Source organism: Mus musculus, chromosome 11 (assembly GCF_000001635.26).
Source record: "Mus musculus strain C57BL/6J chromosome 11, GRCm38.p6 C57BL/6J".
Classification (NCBI taxonomy): Eukaryota; Metazoa; Chordata; class Mammalia; order Rodentia; family Muridae; genus Mus; species Mus musculus.
The window spans coordinates 54314873-54334335 of record NC_000077.6 but is presented as its reverse complement, the minus strand read 5'-3'; the positions used below and the strand labels follow the sequence as shown (position 1 = coordinate 54334335).

Sequence of the window (19463 nt, the reverse complement as noted above, 5' to 3'; positions counted from 1 at the left end):
CCACCTTGAGTGAAAGGCAGAGCTAACCCATAGGCTGGGATCCCAGAGTGAATAAAACGGAGACAGTGAGCTGAGCACCAGCATCCACCCCTCTCTACTTCCTGACTGTGGATGTAGTATGACATCTGCCTCGGCTCCTGCTGCCAGGTTTCCCATCATGACTGGCTCCATCCTTTTTAAATTATGAGTGGAAATGGAACCAACCTACCTACCTTCCTTCCTCCCTCCCTCCCTCCCTCCCTCCCTCCCTCCCTCCCTCCCTCCCTCCCCCTCTCTCCCTCCCTCCCTTCCTCCTTTAAGCTGCTTTTGTCATATCAATGAGAAAGGCAACTGATCCACACTCTCTCCCTATAAACCTGGAGGAGGGAGTCAAGTGTGCACAGAGTTAGGAGCTATGGTGGCAGAGGGTTCAGAAGCACTGATCCCTACATCAGAACTCAGAAAAGCATCCATCAGTGAAAGAAAGTGTGAGCTTTAGACATACTCAATCGACCATCCTCCAACTTCCACAACCCACTTCCTTGTTCTTGATCCCCCTGTCAAACTTGGTAGGAGAGGGCAGAGCACCCACTAACAAGGCTAGGGAGCAGGAGAAGAAGCAGAGAGGGGAGAAGGATGGGGGATTGTGTCCTTGCTCCATACCAAGCCCACAGGGGCAGGGAGGCCTTGGAGAAGCCTACTGGTTCCTCGTTTGACTAGACATCTCTGAATTCAGCCTCTGTGATCATGACCATGGGACACTTTATTGCCCGATAGTAACCATGATGACATTTATCCAGGGGCAGAAAGCGAGAACGTCCCTCCATGATCACATGGAATTCAGTAACGAGGATAAAAATAAATTCTTTCTCATAATTATATCCCCTGAGGCCTGTTTGCTCATCTTGCAGGTGATCCATTTGGCATCAGTCACAGCCTCGTCTTCTAATTCAAGTGACAGAGGTGTCCCTCTGCTTAAGATTTGTGATGGATGAGATCTCAGCCTGTGAATTGGTGATTTCTCCGGTAATGTCAACTAGAGGTGGCTCAGGGGGACATAGAAGGATGTGCTTCTTAAAAAGTGACTATTTTTTCCCCTAATAGGTAGTTGTCAAAATGTCTTCCTTTGGAAAAGAGAAAGACTCATAGGATCTGCCTCACCTGTGCTTGGCTTTTTATCCCAGCGCTCCTTCAGGCCCGAACCCATGTTCTCTCTCCTAGTTGACCCTCAAGATATGAATCCTAGGAAGCCCTGGAGTCCTTAAGGTATTCTGAGAATCACCTGGCAATTTTCACCTTCAGGTTCTGGAAGTTTCTAAGGATCCAGATACCAGATACAGAAGAGGAATGATACAAAGTAGATCCTTGTGCCACAGAGTTGGTCTGGCTAACGTGCGGATAAACAACATCAACTTGGGGCAAGAAGGCCTGAGGATCAGGAGAGAAAGTTGTCTTTACAGATGAAGATTCTCCACAACCTTCTTAAATGAGGCAGGAGACTAACCCTGTTGGCAGTTCTTCAGTTCTGTTCTTCTCCAGCATAATGGCAGAGTTCAGACCTTTCCGAATCACACGTTTTCTTCCAGATTCCAATATCACTTTATAAACGACTATAGGATTCTTCAATATTCCCAGAAATATTCAGATTATCTGCATAACTTATCTTTATGTGTGATTCCAAAGGCTGAAGGAGAAATGGATGCTCATTGCAGATTCTGGGAGCTGACAACAAAGGTCTCCTTAGGAAGTGTGAGGTGAGTCTTCCAGGAGGTTCTACATGCTGCTCCAATCCGGGATGAGCCACCATCTCAAAGCAGTCTTTTCAAACTGGATGTAGAAAGTCTCTGATTGCTCACATTGAGAACAGAGTCATCCTGTGTTTTCTGAATGATGTGGTTTGCAGAACCAAAGTGCAGATCTTCCTCTAGTTGTCTTTGTGCCTGGTACAGACAGTGAGACACTGCCACCCAAGTCAAAATTTTAGTGATACAAGATTGGCCCCCACTCGGAAGCTATCCCTCTTTGCATCAGTCACAGTGCATTCACTTAACTTTCGAAAAGGAGGCTGAAGAGAGGTCACGTGACTCCAAGGTTACTATAAGCAAGAGGTGCCCCCCCCCCTCCCCGAGCACCAGCAGGTGTTTTTCAGTAACTGGGTACAGCCTGGCTCCACCCAGAACTGACAGAGTCTGCTTTCTTCTGGCCTGACCAGGGGCTCCAAAGCACTGACTGATTCTAGGACATTCCTCCCACAGGGTAGAAGAAACTCTTTCTTGGACGTTCCTGCCAAATATCAGCGTCAGGTCATATTTCCTACATTTCCCCACTAGAAGAACAGCGTAACATCCATCAAGGCTCATAGCCAGACTCTTGGCACGCAAAGAAAGCATGTGGCTGTGCTGTGACATCGAGGACAAGTGTGGGTGACATGCTGACAAGAGGATGAATGCAAGAGGCACAACACGGGCTTAGACTAAATCCAAGGAAGTTGAAGCATGTGGTCCGGTCGGATGGTTTCAAGCCAAAGGTCCACCTGCTATCTCAGACCCTCCAGGCACTGGTCGTGGCTTTACAGCAGAAGGTATAGAACACTAAGTTCCAACCAGTTTTCCAGCCCTGCCTATGAATGCTGCCCCTCTGCCCAGCTAGGTAAGGACAGTGTGGCCTCTGATGTGAGTCCACAGTTGGGAAGGCACTGGATACTGACAGCTGTCCCTTCCTGCTGGTCAACAGCATATTTCAACTGCGTGAAGTATTTTCCCAGATAAAAGGGCAGCATCACTGACTAAGTGAGCCACTAAAATCTGAAACTACTTACTCTTGGAGGGCAAGGAGAGCCAAAGCTAAAAGCCACAGCAATGATTTGTCCCCCAAAACCATGTCACTAAAAAAAAAAATCATGCTATGAAACTCAACACCAAAAAGACTTCAGGAAGTGCTATTTTAAAAGCAACATAAGCCTAAAGGACACTTGTAAAATTCTGGGCTGGCTCTGGAGAGTGGAGACTATATTACTTTTCTGAAAGAATTTAATAAAATATAGTTTAAAAAATCCTGAAACCCTCTTGAGTCAATGGTAAGAGTCATCTCCATCTGCTATCTGATAAAGACCCGACCCTCAAGACCTACTGGCTTGATAACTCAGCCTTTGTGGCTGGTCAGGGGTCTACACAAATGCTATGTGTGCTGTTCCTGTAAAAAGTTGGGGGATTCCAAGTCACTTCCCACTGAGAACTATCATCAGGCTGGCCAGTTCTTGGTCTGGAAGTGGATGCTGGGAACTTCTTGTCTATTCAAGGTGAAACAAGTGATGATGTAAATGAGTCTTGTGCATTTGAGTACTTAGTCATCAGTTGGTAGCACTGTGTGGGCAGTTTAGGAGGTGTGCCATTGCTGGAGGAAGGCCACTATATCACTGGGGACAGGCTTTGGGACTGTAAAGACTCAGACCATTGCTAGCTTGCTCTCTTTGCTTCTTGCTTGCATTTTGAGGTGTGGGCTCTCAGCTTCCAGCCACTGTGTCGGCCATCCATTGACTCATTGTCTCCACGACCACGGACTCCAGCTCTCTGGAACTGCAAACCTAGATAAGCCCTTCCTTCCATAGGTTGATTTGGTCATGGAGTTTTATCACAGCAATACAAAAGTAATTAAGATTTTTCTAAGTCATTGATGAACGAGGAGGTGGCAGTGACAAGGACACCAGGAGGGCAGTTCAAAGAGCAGGAGGCTGGTCCCGGGACCTCAACATGGAGCTGGTTTGTTGTCAAGTCTGCTAGCCTCACAGACTGAGCTCAGGGTAGCAGCAAAGTAAAAGCAGGGATGAGGGTCTGAAGACTGCATCCAGACCTTCTCCAGGAAGTATTTCTAGACTATTCTTGTCAGTCTACTCCTTGGTTAGCACTAAGCACAGCCATTTATGCTCGTGACTTCTTCCTGGCAATCTTGTCCATGGCTGTCCTTGCACATCTCACCCCACATCTTGTTTGGCACCTTTAACTGCCTCCTTCCAGGTGAGGACTTAGGGACAGTAAGCCCATACTCCTTTCCTGGTCTCTGACACAAAGGCCAGGAAGCAGCAGAAGACAGAGGGGAGAGCTATTTCCCACAAAGGAATGACTCCACGAGCAGAGACTATCTTCTAGCTTGTGGCCCAGCTGCCTAGGCTCCCTTGTCCTGGGTCTAGCAGGTGCGGAGTCCCCTCACCATCTATCTACAACTGCCCAGCCCTGCCTTGCCCACCATGGTCAATGTCGGAAGCAGAAAAAAAGCCAACAGCAGTAGCTGGACAGGACCAGGCTGACTCCACTCCACAGAGGGCATAAGAGACGCCTGGAGTCTCCTGCCAGGCAGCCAGGAAGAGGGGCATCTGGGCCTCGGCTTACCTGTTGTACCACTTGTGAAACACACGATGGAGAGGTCATCAGGCCGTGGGGGCTGCGGGGGTGAGAAGAGACATACGTTGGGGAGAGCCAGTGGGATCCTCTACCACCCTGCCCCATGCGTGTGTGATAGTGAGTGATGTGTTGGGCATGTTACACACTTCTGTGTGCTACACTTGGAAAGATGGGCAGGTAATTGTCTGGGAAAGAGAAAAGACGCATGTGGATACATGTCTGTCCTACCAACCTCATACCTGGTCCCATCTCCCCTCCTCCAGCCTGAGCAGAGTTGGACATTGGCTTGGGCTGCAGAAACCAATGACCCTTCCTTTCTAGTAGTCACGGCTTACAGTTGAGCTGTTTACGGCATTCTGAGCTCTGCATCAGGCCCTAGCTGCAGCACTGGGCCCATGGTTCTAGTTCAGTAGGAGGAGCCCACCTAGTCCATGTGTACACAGAGAACAGCTTCCTAAAGAGGTGGCATGTAAAGGATGTACAAAAGCCAGCAAGATTTATCCGGATGAAGGGAGCTTCTGGGAGGGGACTTGTCTGGTCACAGACATCATAGAGCTGGACACAGGGCATGCCGAAGAATCATGGAGCCGTTCTCTGAGGCTGAGCCAGGGGTAGGGGAGATGTAAAAAAAAAAATGCACAGGGTACTCATGGAAGGGTCTAGGAAGCAGAGCTCTGGCCTGCTCTGGCCTGGGTGTGAGAAAGTTCACTAGGGGTGGTGAGGGAGCAGGGAAGACCACGCAAGAGGGTGCCTAGAAGCCAGAGGCCTTGTGAGAAACTTGAACTCCTCCCTGGTCTCTGTCTAGAAGGCAGAGACCATCATTGTAACCTGACCTGACAGGACTACACAAGTTGACACCCAGAGAAGTTCAAAGAATGAAAACGAACCAAGAAAAACCCAGAATGGTGCTAATGCTTGTAATCTCAGTACTGGGAGGCGGAGACCATCAGACTGATGGGGCTCTCTGGCCAGCCAGCCTTGCCCACTTGGCCCCGCCTCAAAGAATGGTACCTAAAGAAAATCAGTTGAGGCTGACGTTGGACCTCCATACTCACTCATGTACACTTGCATAAATGCCTACATATGTATAAACGTGAACATGTGCACACACACATACACACACACAGACAAGTACAAAGACAGCTAAGCCATAAGCCCCTGGGCCGTGAGACTCATTTCTAGTTCTTGGATGTTTCTGTCTGTCTCATGCTCTGCGGGGTTCACAACATTCAAGGGAGAAAAAGAAAAGCAAGACCTCCCCATAACAATGGAGAACTGAGGGTAGCCAGGCCTGGATGTCCTTGTGTCTCTCTCCTGTCCTCAGTCCCTCCCTGGGCTCCCAGCCCACAGCAATGTTGGGCAGCTGGGCAGGCACTCCGAGGCTGCATACAAGACCTGCTTGTTAATATGGAGGTGCTTGCTGGCCTGTCTACCCAGCTATGTGCAGTGAGGGGCTCCTATGTGCAGAGAGGATCTTTCTTACTCACTAGCTCGTGTGCCAGTGCTTGCTGGGAGATTAGCTTACCACGGGGGCATGATGATTCTCTCGGCCACAGTCCTGAAGAAAAAAAGAAAAAGAAAATACTGTCTTAAAAAGGCTCAAAGGTTGCCATAAATTAAAAAAATCAAAATCAGTCACCACAGTGGGCTTTGCTCTTACACCAAGTCCAGAATTTAGGGTCCCTGATCAGACATGGACTGTGGTGACAAATGCCACGTGGGTGGTTCCCTCCTCAGATGCAGTCTAGCCTAGGGCTCCTGGTAAGAGGGAGAATGCCAAGGGGCCACAGGCCCACCCCATATGCTATAGACAAGGAGCCTGATGCTCAAGGAGAAGCCAGTGCTATATAGACACCACTTGGTTTGGGACATGTTGGGAAACATACACAAAAGAATGGCCGAATGCTTGGGCTTCTAGATGACAACAGTCAGCGATGGGGGGCAGGGGGAGGGGGGAGGAAGGGGCAGTGGGAACACAGGGAGAAGAGCTGCCAGTGCAGAAGTGACTAATGTCACAAAGTGTTAGAAGTGCCTAGGGTCATGGATGCAGTGAAGGACACACAGAGAGAGAGAGAGGCATGAGGACAACTGGAAGGCTTGAGTGTCGGGGCGGGGTCTATGACCCATACAGCGTGGTAGAGGACAACTGCTCTGAGCAAGCCTGAGGCTCAGGAGGCCAGGACGCCTTACACTGCTCTATTAGCTCACACACAGCCACCAATCCGATGCCTCTGGGGTGGCCATGCACGGAAAAGTTAATTTTGTGGGCTGCTGCAAGGGTCTGGATCCTACTGACAAGCACCTTCCCAGGTTCCTGGATCATCAGTCCTGTGGTACACATAAGCTTACACCTTCTGCACATGAGGAAGCTCAAGAGGCCATGTGAGTGCTTCCCAGACCAGTGACATCTTCCGTCTGTTGGTGCCTGGGGCCACTGCTAGACCAGTCTCCAAGTGCTTTGACTTAGAAGGTGCACGCTAGCACAAACCAAAGAACTTCCTCCACTACTACTTGCAATGTCTGCCTTTTCTTGCCACTGATGAATTTGAAGGGCCCAGAAGAGCCTCACCCCACCCTCCAGGCATGAGCGAGGTAGGTAGCTAGCAGCTGTGAGCTGGCAGCCAGCCAGCTGTAACCCCACAAGTGTCCTACATATAGACTCTCACCTCTATAGCCTGCATGGACTTGATGTCCACCCCGCACTTCTTTCCTCTCTCTCTCAGGGCGTCCTCAAACGGCTCCATGAGGATGACCAGCTTGAGGCCCGGAGTCTCCTTCCTCTCCACGTGTTCCAGCAGAAGTGTTGCCTTGTGGGGTTTATCGACGATTACCGTGCAAATGTCCGCTGCAGGGACCAACGGGGAGAGGCAGACTGAGTAGGTACTACTGGGACTGGACAGGCCAAGACAGGCCACTATGCCAGCTGGTGTGCAAATACATATGTGAGACGAGCTATGAGTGTTATGCACTGGGAGGAGCTATGAGTGTTATGCACTGGGAGGAGCTATGAGTGTTATGCACTGGGAGGAGCTATGAGTGTTATGCACTGGGAGGAGCTATGAGTGTTATGCACTGGGAGGAGCTATGAGTGTTATGCACTGGGAGGAGCTATGAGTGTTATGCACTGGGAGGAGCTATGAGTGTTATGCACTGGGAGGAGCTATGAGTGTTATGCACTGGGAGGAGCTATGAGTGTTATGCACTGGGAGGAGCTATGAGTGTTATGCACTGGGAGGAGCTATGAGTGTTATGCACTGGGAGGAGCTATGAGTGTTATGCACTGGGAGGAGCTATGAGTGTTATGCACTGGGAGGAGCTATGAGTGTTATGCACTGGGAGGAGCTATGAGTGTTATGCACTGGGAGGAGCTATGAGTGTTATGCACTGGGAGGAGCTATGAGTGTTATGCACTGGGAGGAGCTATGAGTGTTATGCACTGGGAGGAGCTATGAGTTTTATGCACTGGGAGGAGCTATGAGTGTTATGCACTGGGAGGAGCTATGAGTGTTATGCACTGGGAGGAGCTATGAGTGTCATGCACTGGGAGGAGCTATGAGTGTTATGCACTGGGAGGAGCTATGAGTGTCATGCACTGGGAGGAGCTATGAGTGTCATGCACTGGGAGGAGCTATGAGTGTCATGCACTGGGAGGAGCTATGAGTGTTATGCACTGGGAGGAGCTATGAGTGTTATGCACTGGGAGGAGCTATGAGTATTATGCACTGGGAGGAGCTATGAATGTTATGCACTGGGAGGAGCTATGAGTGTCATGCACTGGAAGGAAAGGGCAAAGGCCAGGGAGCATCCTGAAGCAGACACTTTCCTGTCTGCCTGGGATATTTACTGCCACAGGAAGGATGATGTTAAGCTGCAGGAGCCTTACATGGTCATAGCCTTTTAGAAAACAGAGAGAGAGGCTCTCTCTTGGCATCCCAGACCCATGGAAGGAGGCTTTAGGTGAAACCTGAATAAGAACAGTTCATACTCAGGAGGCCAAGTCAGGGGCCATCGTATAAGCCCCTAGTGATTTTTTTCAAATTGTGAGATAGTCTCACACAGCCCAGGCTGGTCTCTAGCTGGCTGTACTATGGAGGATGGCTTTAAACTTCTGATCCTCCTCCTTCGACTTTCCAAGTGCTGGGATTTCAGACATGTGCCACTGGGTCTGGCGAATATCTTAGTGTTTTCTGAGAGCAGAAATAAAAGGCCTTTTATGAATGCCCAACTCTCAGCGTGACCCAAGAGGCTGGAGGATGAGGGCTGGTTGCTTATTCAGGAGGGAGTGGAGCTGGGGCTCACCAGTATTGATGATGTAGCTGATAGACCCTGGGCCCAGGGTGTCGTAGAGCGGTACCACCACCATGGAATACGTGTAGCAGGCCAGCTCGGCAATGATCCACTACAGAAATGCAAAGTTGGGGTTAAGGGGGATGAGGTAAGATCAGTTCAGCGAGTCAGAGTCAGCGTGTGCTAAGGCTAACCCAAAGGACTCAGATGACGCTTGCTACGCTAGAGTTTAACCCCTGGATTTCATGTTCAAACAGTCCAGCTCCACACTCCCCGATGCTGCATGGGCCCCTTCGTCATGACTCTTCCTCCTTTGCGACTCCAGGTACAATGTGGATGGGGCTTGGCTAGGACAGCCATTGCTGCCGCCGGGAAGAGCTGGGCTCGCAGCTGGTCACGCTATGGCCCCAGATCTCACTTTTTGACAGTCCCTACCAAGAGCAGGACCAAGACTCCCAATCCCTGTTCCACTGGTACCTCTGAAAGCAGTCAGACACATCCTCACCTCCGGCCGATTTTGTGCAAAAACACCAACGAACTGCTCTGTGCCCACTTTACAGTCGTGCTGGAGAAGCCCCGACCCCAGAAATTCAGCCCTTTTGGCCACCTGCACACAGATGGGTGGGGGTGGGGGGTGGTAGAGAAAGGAGAAGGCTTGAGCAGGGATTGCCCAGTCTTGTCTCTTCTGGGCTCCCCATCCAGGCACACAGGCAGCCCCTTGAGGCTGAGGCTGAGGGATTTGGTGGGAAGGCCAGAAAAATAAAACGTGATCCACTCTGGCTTGTCGGCATTCCATCACGGATGTGTGTGTGTGTGTGTGTGTGTGTGTGTGTGTGTGTGTGTAGGGGGTTCATGAAGCCCAGTCTACCCCCTGGGAGATGTCCATGGTCAATGGCTGGGGTGGGGGTGGGGTCATATTCTTCAGTGGTATAGTCACTTATAAGTTGCTCATGTTCCTGTAACTAAGCCTTTACCCATTCCCATGTAAGCAACCACACTGAAACTTAGTGGGTCACAAAAGCCAGGAGTGTGTGTGTGTGTGTGTGTGTGTGTGTGTGTGTGTGTGTTGGGGGAGATTTGTCAGGAAAGAGATCAGCAGTATGAGAAGCAAAAGCAACTCAGACACATTATATACATCATGATACTGACAAAGAGTTTAAAATCAAGTATAAGAATGAAAAACAAAACAAAACAAGAGCCTTGTAGACATTCTACATCAGGCTTCAAATGTGGGCATTTTTAAGTGTAATGCATTTCTCTAAAGACTTTGAACAATGAAGACTTTAATATTGTACAAGTATTTGTACATTTTAGTCTGTTTTATTTTACTTTTATGGCTTCCTGTTTTATTCTTTTACCACATTTGAGTTGTTTTTTTTTTTTAACCATAGGTAATATCTGAATTGACTGTCACTATGCAGATAAACCAGACACCGAATTCACATTATTCTATTTTTCATATTATGCTGTATAAAAACATACAACACTTTTCAGGGTAAAAACACTATTTTTTTTTACCTTGAATTTTAAGAAACGAGGCCCCTGGAGCCCAGCTGGGTACCCCCAGCCCAATGGGTTGGACAGGGATAGACAGGATGGGGTCTGTGCCCTCACTCACCTCTTGGTAGGACAGCCACTGGTAAGGTTGCTCTGGCTTCCGGAAGCCAAGACAGGGTCCATTCCCTGCAGAGAGACAAGAGGGCCTTATATCAGGGAGGACTCACCTCCTGCCCCTGTCCACCAAGAACAGGGTGGAAATAATGGGCCCTGGGTGCCGCTGGCTCCAGGGAAACATCCCTCTAGCAGTGTGTCTCGCCTGCTGTGGTCCAAGAAGGTTCTAAGAATGCAAGAACAGCTTCTCCCTGGGGACCAGGGAGTCCAGGAATGGATATAGCATGGTACCTAGTTTCCACTATTACTTACACGGCAGTTCCTATGGGAGATCCCACAGGGCACTTACTTGGTGGCAGGGGTAGTAGGAGCAAGTATCAGGATGGCCCTTTGTGACTGCCTCCCTTTGTCTCATACCTGGGACCATTGAGGCATCTCAGGGGTGCAGGTTCCAAGCCATGGTTGACAGTGTGATATGACAGTTCTAGGCTCCCCAGGGGCTGCCCATGGAGGATGTGGAGAGTACAAGGCCTGATACCAGGCACTCAGTGTGAAGGGTTGAAGCAAAGCTGAAGTGAGCCCTAAGCCATATAAGTCAGCTGCTTGCTTCTCTTACTGGTGGAAAGAACAGGAACTCTCTGCTGACCTGGGTACTGCTGTGTCTCTCGCCAGTGCCTGACACAGTTTTCCATACACTTCTCCTTACCTGAGATGCTAAGCCCACGGCGGAACACCTGGTACATGGTCCGGGCATCGTCATAGTAATGGGTAAGCAATTGAGTGCAACCCCCAATCACAGATCGCCGGGCTCCACCACCGTCCTAGAAAACAAACACACCAGAGAGGTTAGTTGAGGTAGGCAGGATCATCAGGAATGGGTCCTGGAGTGTACACAGCTTGGATGCACTCTAGGTTCACATAGTTGAGGCTCAGAAGTGCTCACATTCATGGCCTGTTCACACCAGAGTATTCACACCCAGTTTGTTTGTGCCCACACTCAACATAAGTAGTTACTGCACACTGGCCCAGTTTAACAATGTCTTACACACATCTACACTTGGCAAGCACACAGCACTTCTGTACCAGATCAGCAGACATATAATGCCCACATTTTCCAGGAACTCTTGAGACATAGCTCTAGAACAGAATGTGAGTCTGTTATCACTTAGAATCAGGAACAACCTGCCAAGGTACCCTGCACCGGGCCATCTACTGCTAAGCCCCGAGAACAGCTATGTATAGCCTTGAGCTGAGAAGATTGGTACCCATCATTGACATGCTAACATGGATTTGCTGATGACTATGCTTTAAGGGACTTTCTAAGGAACTGAAGCCTGAGAGTGTGTAGGGGGAGAACAGACTGGCAGCAAGATCCTGGGCCCTTAACAACGCAGATCCAGAGAGACATGAAATGAAGGCCCTCTATGACAAGCCAGGGATAGGAGTTGGGGGCATCTGTGCCTTCCTCTTCCCCAGGGTCCCCAAGCCCAGAACTCTTCTACCACGGCCCTGTTTGATCTCTCAGTGCTATTTGGGTTGTCCTGGGATGGCCCAGAGCCGGCTAATTCTTGGAACATTGAGTCTAAAGAAAAATTAGCACCACAGAACAAACAGCCAAATGCAAAACCACAGGCAGCTCTCAACCATTTGGAGTGGAAAGTTCTGATCGGCCAGTTCTGCCCAAGAGGGACTCACGTGGGAAGTTAGAGGTGCATGCAGTCAGACCTGCTTCATATCTGGGCAGCAGATATGACATTGCATAAGACTGTGTGCCAGGGATGGGGGCAAGAAGGCGGGCTTGTGTGTGTGTTTTGGGCAGGGGCACCTGGTTGGAGTTTGAGGAAGGCACAAGGATTGGCCAGGCAGAATGTACAGCATGCAGTAGCAAGCACACATGTATGGTATAGGAGGCACTGAGTGCTGGGGAACTGTGGATAATCTGTGGTGCTCTAGATAAACAGGAGGCGAGAGCAGTGAGGGTGACAGACCCAGGAGTGAGGGCTGGGCTTTGGGCAGAGGGAAGGGAAGGGCTTTAAGCTAAGGAAGTGAAACAGCCTGAATCATGTGTGTCCCAAGGAGACCAAGAGTGCTTGCCAACCTCACCTCATTTCTTGCCCCTGTCACCTTTGCCTAGTTCACACAGCCACTCATGTTCCTGAAGGACAGGGACAGAGAAGTCTTCCCATGAAAGGGTGGGTCTTTCTGGAGGACAGGGTCAGAGGGTCTTCCCTCAGGCCTGTCTGGGTGAGTTGCAGTTATAAACTGAACCAAACCCAACTACTCCTAGTGGTTTCTATGCTCCATTCTACCAACCGTGTGTGCTCCTTTGACTAGTTACATTACAAACTCAGTGAGGCCCAGAACCAGAGCTTAGGGAGGCACTTTCAGGCCTGCAGCCCAGGATTTCTCTTCTCCATTCTCATCGCCACACTGCTGGGCTTTCCCAGCTCCTCTCCAACTGACCAGCCCCAAACAACAAGCCAGCGCTTCCCAGTGCCACACACTTCCAAGCACACCTGGGCCTTCGCACGTATCACTCCTTCTCGGAAGACAGCCTGGGAATCCAGCTCTCTGTTCTCCCTGCGGTCTTCCCAGCAGGCAAAACATTGCCAGGCTGATGGCCACCAAGATGTATGATCAAGAACAAAGTGAGATGCACAAGTGTGCATAGCATGACCTCACTAAGAACTGGGGAGCTGGGTGTGGTGTTGTGCATTTCTAATCCTAGCACCAGGGCCCCAGAGGCAGGAGGATCAGAGGTTTGAAGCCAGCCTGGGTTACATGAGACCCTGTCTAGAAGAAAAAAAAAAAAAGAAAAACCAACCAACCAACCACAAAATGGTTAAAAGATGAGGCTCTCTCTTTGCTCCTGGCCGGCACAGAACTGCTAACAGAACCAAAAGCCCAAGGTACAAGTTTTTAGGAATGAGGCCTTTCGTTTCTTATGAACTATGGGAACGCACTATCCATGGAAATTGCACAGCAACATTTAGAACACAGACATAATTAAAAACAAAACAAGCCCAAAACAAACAAACAAACATCACCCCCCTCCCAAAGAAACCCAACCAAAACCAAAACAACAGCAACAAAAACTAGTTACTCTTCCAGAGGACTGGTATTCAATATGATAGCTCACAACTATCTGTAATTCCAGTTTCAAGAGACCTGACATCCTCCCACAGACATGCATGCAAGGGTTGCCACCAATGCACATACAAATAAATAAATCTGAAACAAAGGCCAAAGTCTGTAAGTTACATGGAGAAGCAAATCTCGATAGCTCTTTGCTGGCAAGCCCATGCATCTCCCTGTTTACTGCTAACCTCCCTCAGAGCCAGCTGCTGTGAGAGGGAAGGCTTTGGGAGGAGCTCAGCTCTGGTCCTTGTCAGCCAAGACTAGGGGCAGGAACTTGGGAGTGAATTTTCCCTGCAGGCCCCGAAGACCTGTTTAGCCTTCCTGGTGGTCAAGGTCAGGATCTGCCAATGGTCAGTCCTTGGCAGAGGTGGGAGGACCATCTTGCTGGCAGCCTTTCCCAAGATTGCTGCAGAGCCTGTTGGCTGGTTACCAGGGAACTCCAGGATATTTTTTGGGGGGGCGGGGGGTTACTTGGAATCAAACAAGCTACAGGTTTGGCTTCTACCTTCTGGAGCTACTTTGCGTGATGGGACAGTTCCTGCCCTGCTCACCTCCACTTCTTCCGACTGCTTCAGGAGGTTGCATGGTGGTTGCAAGGCCTTTGGCCGGTGAGTGAGCCAGTAGGCAAGGACGGCAGCCAGTGCACCCACACTCACGAGGGTGGTAGCTGAGAGGCTGCGGAAAAACTGGCCCAAGTCCGATAGCTCGGGCAGCCGCAGGATCCTCAGGATCTCCTGGGTCTGCATCTTCTCCAGAAGTGAGAGAGCAATCTCTGTAGGAGATAAGAGATAGGTGAGAGAGGAGACCAGACAGACGGGCTGTGGAGGGATCGCTAGTGGATGGGTCAGAGATGCAGTCTCCTAGTACAATATAGTACAGTCCAGAAGCTGGACACCTGGAGATGCTTTTCTCTGGTGAAACACTAGAGCCCTCAGTACTCACAGCTGAGAGCCTGCCATCAGTTTTCCTGAGAACCACATTCCCATGCCTGGGGACACGGCTGACAGCTGATTCCACATCTTCCAGGGGCCAGTATGCACTGGCAGCCCTGGGACTCAGGGTCCTTTGTGACCCTGGTCACACAGATCTTTGATTATGTTTGCTCCTGGGATACAGAGAAGATAAACAGATAGCAGAAGCACCCATCACTGTGTACAGGATGAGTCAGGTGGAGGGACACAGGCTCCACCTGATCCACCTCTGAGCTTGAATCGAGGCTTTGACTCTGAAGGAGAGAAGGAAGGGGAATTTGGCAGAGTCCGTGGACTAGCCCAAATAGATAGCTGGAGGGAAGGCGATGACCTGTAAGGTGATATGGCCATCGTGGCCCTACCACACCTGGGGTACCAACAGACATAGCTGGCCCAGCCCTTGGCCCAATATAGTTAACAGAGCAGAGGGGAGTGTTTAGGCATTAAACTGATGGAAAGAGGAAAATAAACAAGGCTAAGAAGAAGGACTATAGTGATGGATGGGTCTAGTGGTACCAGCACCTCCTTTGACGTGCAGGCGGTGGTCAGGGTACACTCCCACCCACTGCAGTCTAGAGAATGCAGGGAGACATGGAAGATGCCCCAGAGGTGAGCAGGACATCTTCCAGAGATCTCCTATGCCCTTCTGTTAGCTGCTAGGTAATGACACATTGGCAGAGCAGGTACGTCTCGATGGACTCTGGGTTCTGCACCTTTCTCAGGACTGAGAGGCTGCAGAGGAGTTGGTCAGGTGTCAGATGCTGGAACTCACACTGGGGCCTCTTAGTGTCACTACCCAGTATGACCTGGAGCTAGAGGCTCCTGAGATATGCATAGGTCTGCCATTCCAGTGGTTGCAGGGAAGGCTCTGGACCACCTCACCCTGTCTGCAGGCTGCCTCTTCATGGGCCCTTGACATTATGGAAGTGCTAGCTATGGCTTTCTTTCTCGAGAAACAAAAATAAATGACAGCACTGGTGACTTTGGAGCCACAGGATAGGAGCTAAACAATTGCTTGACCTCTGACTATTTATTCCTCCAATTAATAGTAGTTGAGCTAACCTATAATGTTATCACATGACATGAGGTCAATAATACGCAAAATCATCGTAGGCAGAGGGAAGAAAGCTCTTCGGTTCAAGTCTCTGTTTATAAGCTAGACACAGTTAAGATACTCTATCCTCTCTGAACCTCCACTTCCCCATCTTTGAAATGGGCACAGTACCACTGGGCATGGCATAGTCACAGAACTATAGACATAATTACAAGATGCTCTTGTTAGATGGAGGAGGCTGCTCAGCCCTGGGAAGGGTAGAGGCAGGTGGTCCAAACACTGGACAGAGGCAGTTTGGCCCGGACCCTGTGCTTCCATGGGATGTACAGCAGGCTTTCTGAGTTCCAGGGATACTCATGAACCTCTAGGTTCGGGTGTTCCTAGAGAGCTGTGAACTCGGGCCCCTAGTCTGGCAAAGGCATCATTCCTGATCTGTGGAGCTTGAAACCTGATTTTACCAGCAGTCTTTTTTTGTTGTTTAAATGTGTATGTGATTTATTTTTGCTTGCATGTGTGTCTATGTGCCACATGCATGCCCGGTAAAGGTCAGGATAGAGTGTCAGATTCCCTGAAACTGGAGCAAGTGACAGTTGTGAGCCACTGTGTTGGTGCTAGGAATTGAGTCTGGGTCTCTGAAAAAGCAGCAAATGATCTTAACTGCAGAGCCACCTCTTCAGCTCCTTCTAGAAAGCAGTCTTCTTAAGTGAGACCAATTATAAGGACAAACATAGCACAACAATCTCTCTCTCTCTCTCTCTCTCTCTCTCTCTCTCTCTCTCTCTCTCTCTCTCTCTCTCTCTCTCCCTGTCTCTGCAGGTCAACTGACTAATGAACCAAGTAACTCCACCAAGGAAAACCTCTCTGTGGAGGGCGGGCTCTGGGCAGGTGGCCAGGTGGCTTTCTCTTCTTGGAACATCCCCTTACCTAAAATTGTAGATGGAAAGACCGAGTTACAGCCAGACCTACCAGATGAGTGACTCACTACTTAGTGGGAAATCTAAACGCTTCTACCAGCTTTTGGGGTGGGCTCTGAGCTGAGGGCATTTTCCTTTGAGAAATTTACTGACTCAGCAGGCCCCTTATCCAGCCCCAAAGACTCCATTAGATGGTTTAAAACAATGTTAAAGAGAATGAAAGAATATCTTCGGATCACAAGTCCCTGGTCCTTGGCAGTTGCTCACGGATGGACAGACCTCAGGCTACAGCAATAGCTAGGCATCCGAGGAAGAGGGTTGAAATGTTTGGCTCCGTCACAGGGCACACCGTGGGAGGGCTTGGTCATCCATCCACCCTTCCTCCACATGGTCTCTGTTCTCATCAACTCACAGTTGCAGGGTAGACATGAGGGAGTGGGCAGCGTTGTACAATATGGTCTAGGCTGTGATCAGACACAAGGCGGCAGAGGAGGTGCCTGACTCAGCTATGACAGGGCAAAGCAGGCTTCTGTCAGGAAGTGGAGGCTGAAGGGTGAGGAGAATAGGGAGTCCTAGATAGAGAGAAGCCAACATGCAAAAGCTGGAGAGTGCCGGGAACCCATAGGGAACTGAGTAGACTACTCAGGTAATGAGGCCTTTGAGCCCCTGAAGTCCTGTACAAAGGTCCCCACAGCAAGCCCATGAGGACAGTCCCTGAGTTTCAGGAAAAGTGGGACTTGATTGAACTTCCTGACTTCCTATTTCCTAGAAAAACCTGTCCTATACACCACACTGTTTAGTCATGACAACAGCTCTTACAGTCACTGCAAGGAACTGGAGCCGACTATGTTAGCAAGCGAGGGGCACGGAATGCACCCTATTGTCTTCTGTGGCCACCCCACCCCTGCCAACACAGACATTTCCACAATTTTCCTCTCCTTTGCAATCATGTTGGACACACAGAAAAAAAAAATCGCTCTCTCCTGGTCAGAAGGACCAGGTCCTGGGTGGTGGTGGCCAATGTGCAGAGATGCTAGACTCTGGACATGGGATCGGCCAGGAGGAACTTTGCTTTGCACACACCATAAATCTCCTCCCACATGGACCACTGAAGGACATTAGATGAAGGACAGCCCACTGTTCCTCAGGTGGGTGTCTACTTAAGGAGCTGTCTACAGTGGCCATGGCTCCTTTGGCCCCGAGTCTGGCCTGCAAGCCTCCTTGGCAACCAGAGGGTTCTGTTTTACTAAACTTTACCTCCTTAGACAGTCAGAAGTACTGGCTTTTTTCCCCCTGAGTTTCCCTTCAGACCTGGGAGCCACTTTGGGGGCAGAGCTGTGAGTCCAGGTCCTCTGAGGACACTGGCTTCAGAGCCAGTGTCCACCACCAAACCCTTGGCATGTGGGAGGAGAGAGCAGAGACTAGTTCTGGGAGTCTTGGTCTCTGGTTATCTTACACAGCCTTGGCCTCCTCTGACCTCCTGTTACCTGGGGTGGTCCCTGAGGTCCAAGCCCAGCTGCCTCTTTCCATGCCCCAGGAGGCTGTTCTGGTTGCAGCACCCATGGCGGGTGGGGGTATACAGACAATACCCCAGGGACTAGCCAGTGCTGCCGTTGCCAAGTGAGCTGCTGTGGGTGTTTGTAACTATTCACCTGGCAGGGAGGACCCAATGCTCAGCAGAAACTAGCTTCCTACCAAGATTTTCCCTCTAGCAAGGACCCTTTTGGATGATCAAGTAGTAGCTCACATAGGCTTCTGCCTACCAGCTCACCCTGGGGAGGTAGATGGTCCACGCCACGCCCCTTATCATCAAGGGTGGGAGAGAACAGAACAAAGGGAGCCTCGGTAGGATATACATTGACTACAAGGTGATAAAGTGGAAGGTACATAGCACCAAGCACAAACCCTATAGAAATGGGCCTGGGAGACGGTGAACCAGCTTTGAGGGACCCCTCTGCTGGTACAGCTTCCCATCCCAGTACGCCACACCTAGGCTACCTTTATACTTCTGTATAGAATGACTGCCCCTGTAGATAGAGCTCTCAGACATGACCATTTCCCCAGCCCCAAACCCCCAGCTGGCCACTACCCAGTGCAGCCCAGACCCCCAAGCTAGCCTCTTCATGTATCTCTTTTCTCTAACCTGGACTTAACGTTTGCACAGAAGTTAATTTCCTGTTACACAGATGTGACTATGTCATGCCACTGCTCAGACGCCTCACCTGGTTCCCTACTGCCTCAGGACCCAATGTCCAGGCTCAGCGTGTTTGCCCCGAGGATGCCCATGTTCCTCTGAATCTTCTCTTGGATTCCTTAGCATCACCCTGGATACTCTGGCCATCAGTAAGGCCTGGTCTAGTGGGGTCCTGGACCTCTGAAAACCCCAGAAACCTGCAGTAATGGTGGGCAACATGAACCGAGCCATCAAATCATCAAAAAACCACCCCACCTCCCATTGGAGAGCTCAAACCGCTGCCTCACCAGGCTCCAGGGTGTAGCACCCTAGTAAGCAAATTAGGGAAAGAGCCAGAAGGTGGATTCCAGTGCTGGGCTGAACAGCCTCTGAATCTTGATTTAGGCTCTTGATAGCTATGTGGTCTTGGCCAAGTCACTGGACCCCACTGGACCTCTTCTCAAATAAGATCACGGGCAGGGAGTAGATGCCAGGCACACAGTAAAGGAAGAGTCCTTTAGTGGAGAGCACTGGTTACTTCATGTGTTTGCAGCCAAAGGGGCTCAAAGACAACCTGCAAAAGGCGATACATTCACCATCCTACCTTTCCAGCAGGCTCCGGGCACTGATGAGGTGGTGGAGCTGATTCTGCTAGAACCAGCCTCCCTTTCTAGGGCCTATGGAGCCCAGGGAAAGAGGTTACCACATCTTGATCAAAGGACAAAAGTTGCGAAGGCCCTGCCCCTGGGGACAGCTGATAGCAACGGCTGCCTGCTCTGAGAAGATGGGGTTAGGAGAGGCTCTAACTGTAGGGACAGTGGCTCCCTGGTGCCTGTGGGAACAGGTCTTGTAGGGACCAAGGCACAGAGCAGCTCTGTGAGGAGCTATTGGCCCCTCAAGGCCCCCACTGGCCCCCCCTTCATCTGCACATGGGGCGGT

At 50.2% G+C, this 19463-nt stretch overlaps 1 protein-coding gene across 11 annotated transcripts in view; it reads right to left on the bottom strand.

The window, feature by feature from the left end:
- Window positions 1-19463, bottom strand: part of Acsl6 (acyl-CoA synthetase long-chain family member 6) — a 60952-nt gene that overhangs the window by 30421 nt on the left and 11068 nt on the right. For 6 of the 11 annotated variants that reach the window (XR_003949381.1, XM_030245802.1, XM_030245801.1 and 3 more), the window contains exons 2-9: window positions 13964-14184; window positions 10981-11095; window positions 10282-10346; window positions 9169-9270; window positions 8676-8775; window positions 7043-7221; window positions 5902-5934; window positions 4365-4416 (exon numbers count right to left, since the gene is read on the bottom strand). Coding sequence is in view for 10 of the 11 variants with exons in the window: in XM_030245802.1 (XP_030101662.1) it covers window positions 4365-4416; window positions 5902-5934; window positions 7043-7221; window positions 8676-8775; window positions 9169-9270; window positions 10282-10346; window positions 10981-11095; window positions 13964-14184 (867 nt within the window). In the remaining variant the exon portion in view is untranslated. Of the gene's footprint in view, window positions 1-4364; window positions 4417-5901; window positions 5935-7042; window positions 7222-8675; window positions 8776-9168; window positions 9271-10281; window positions 10347-10980; window positions 11096-13963; window positions 14185-18573; window positions 18743-18832; window positions 19040-19128; window positions 19436-19463 lie in introns of those variants that run through there. The other 5 variants (XM_006532844.1, XM_006532845.2, XM_017314444.1 and 2 more) reach the window with 4 other exon arrangements.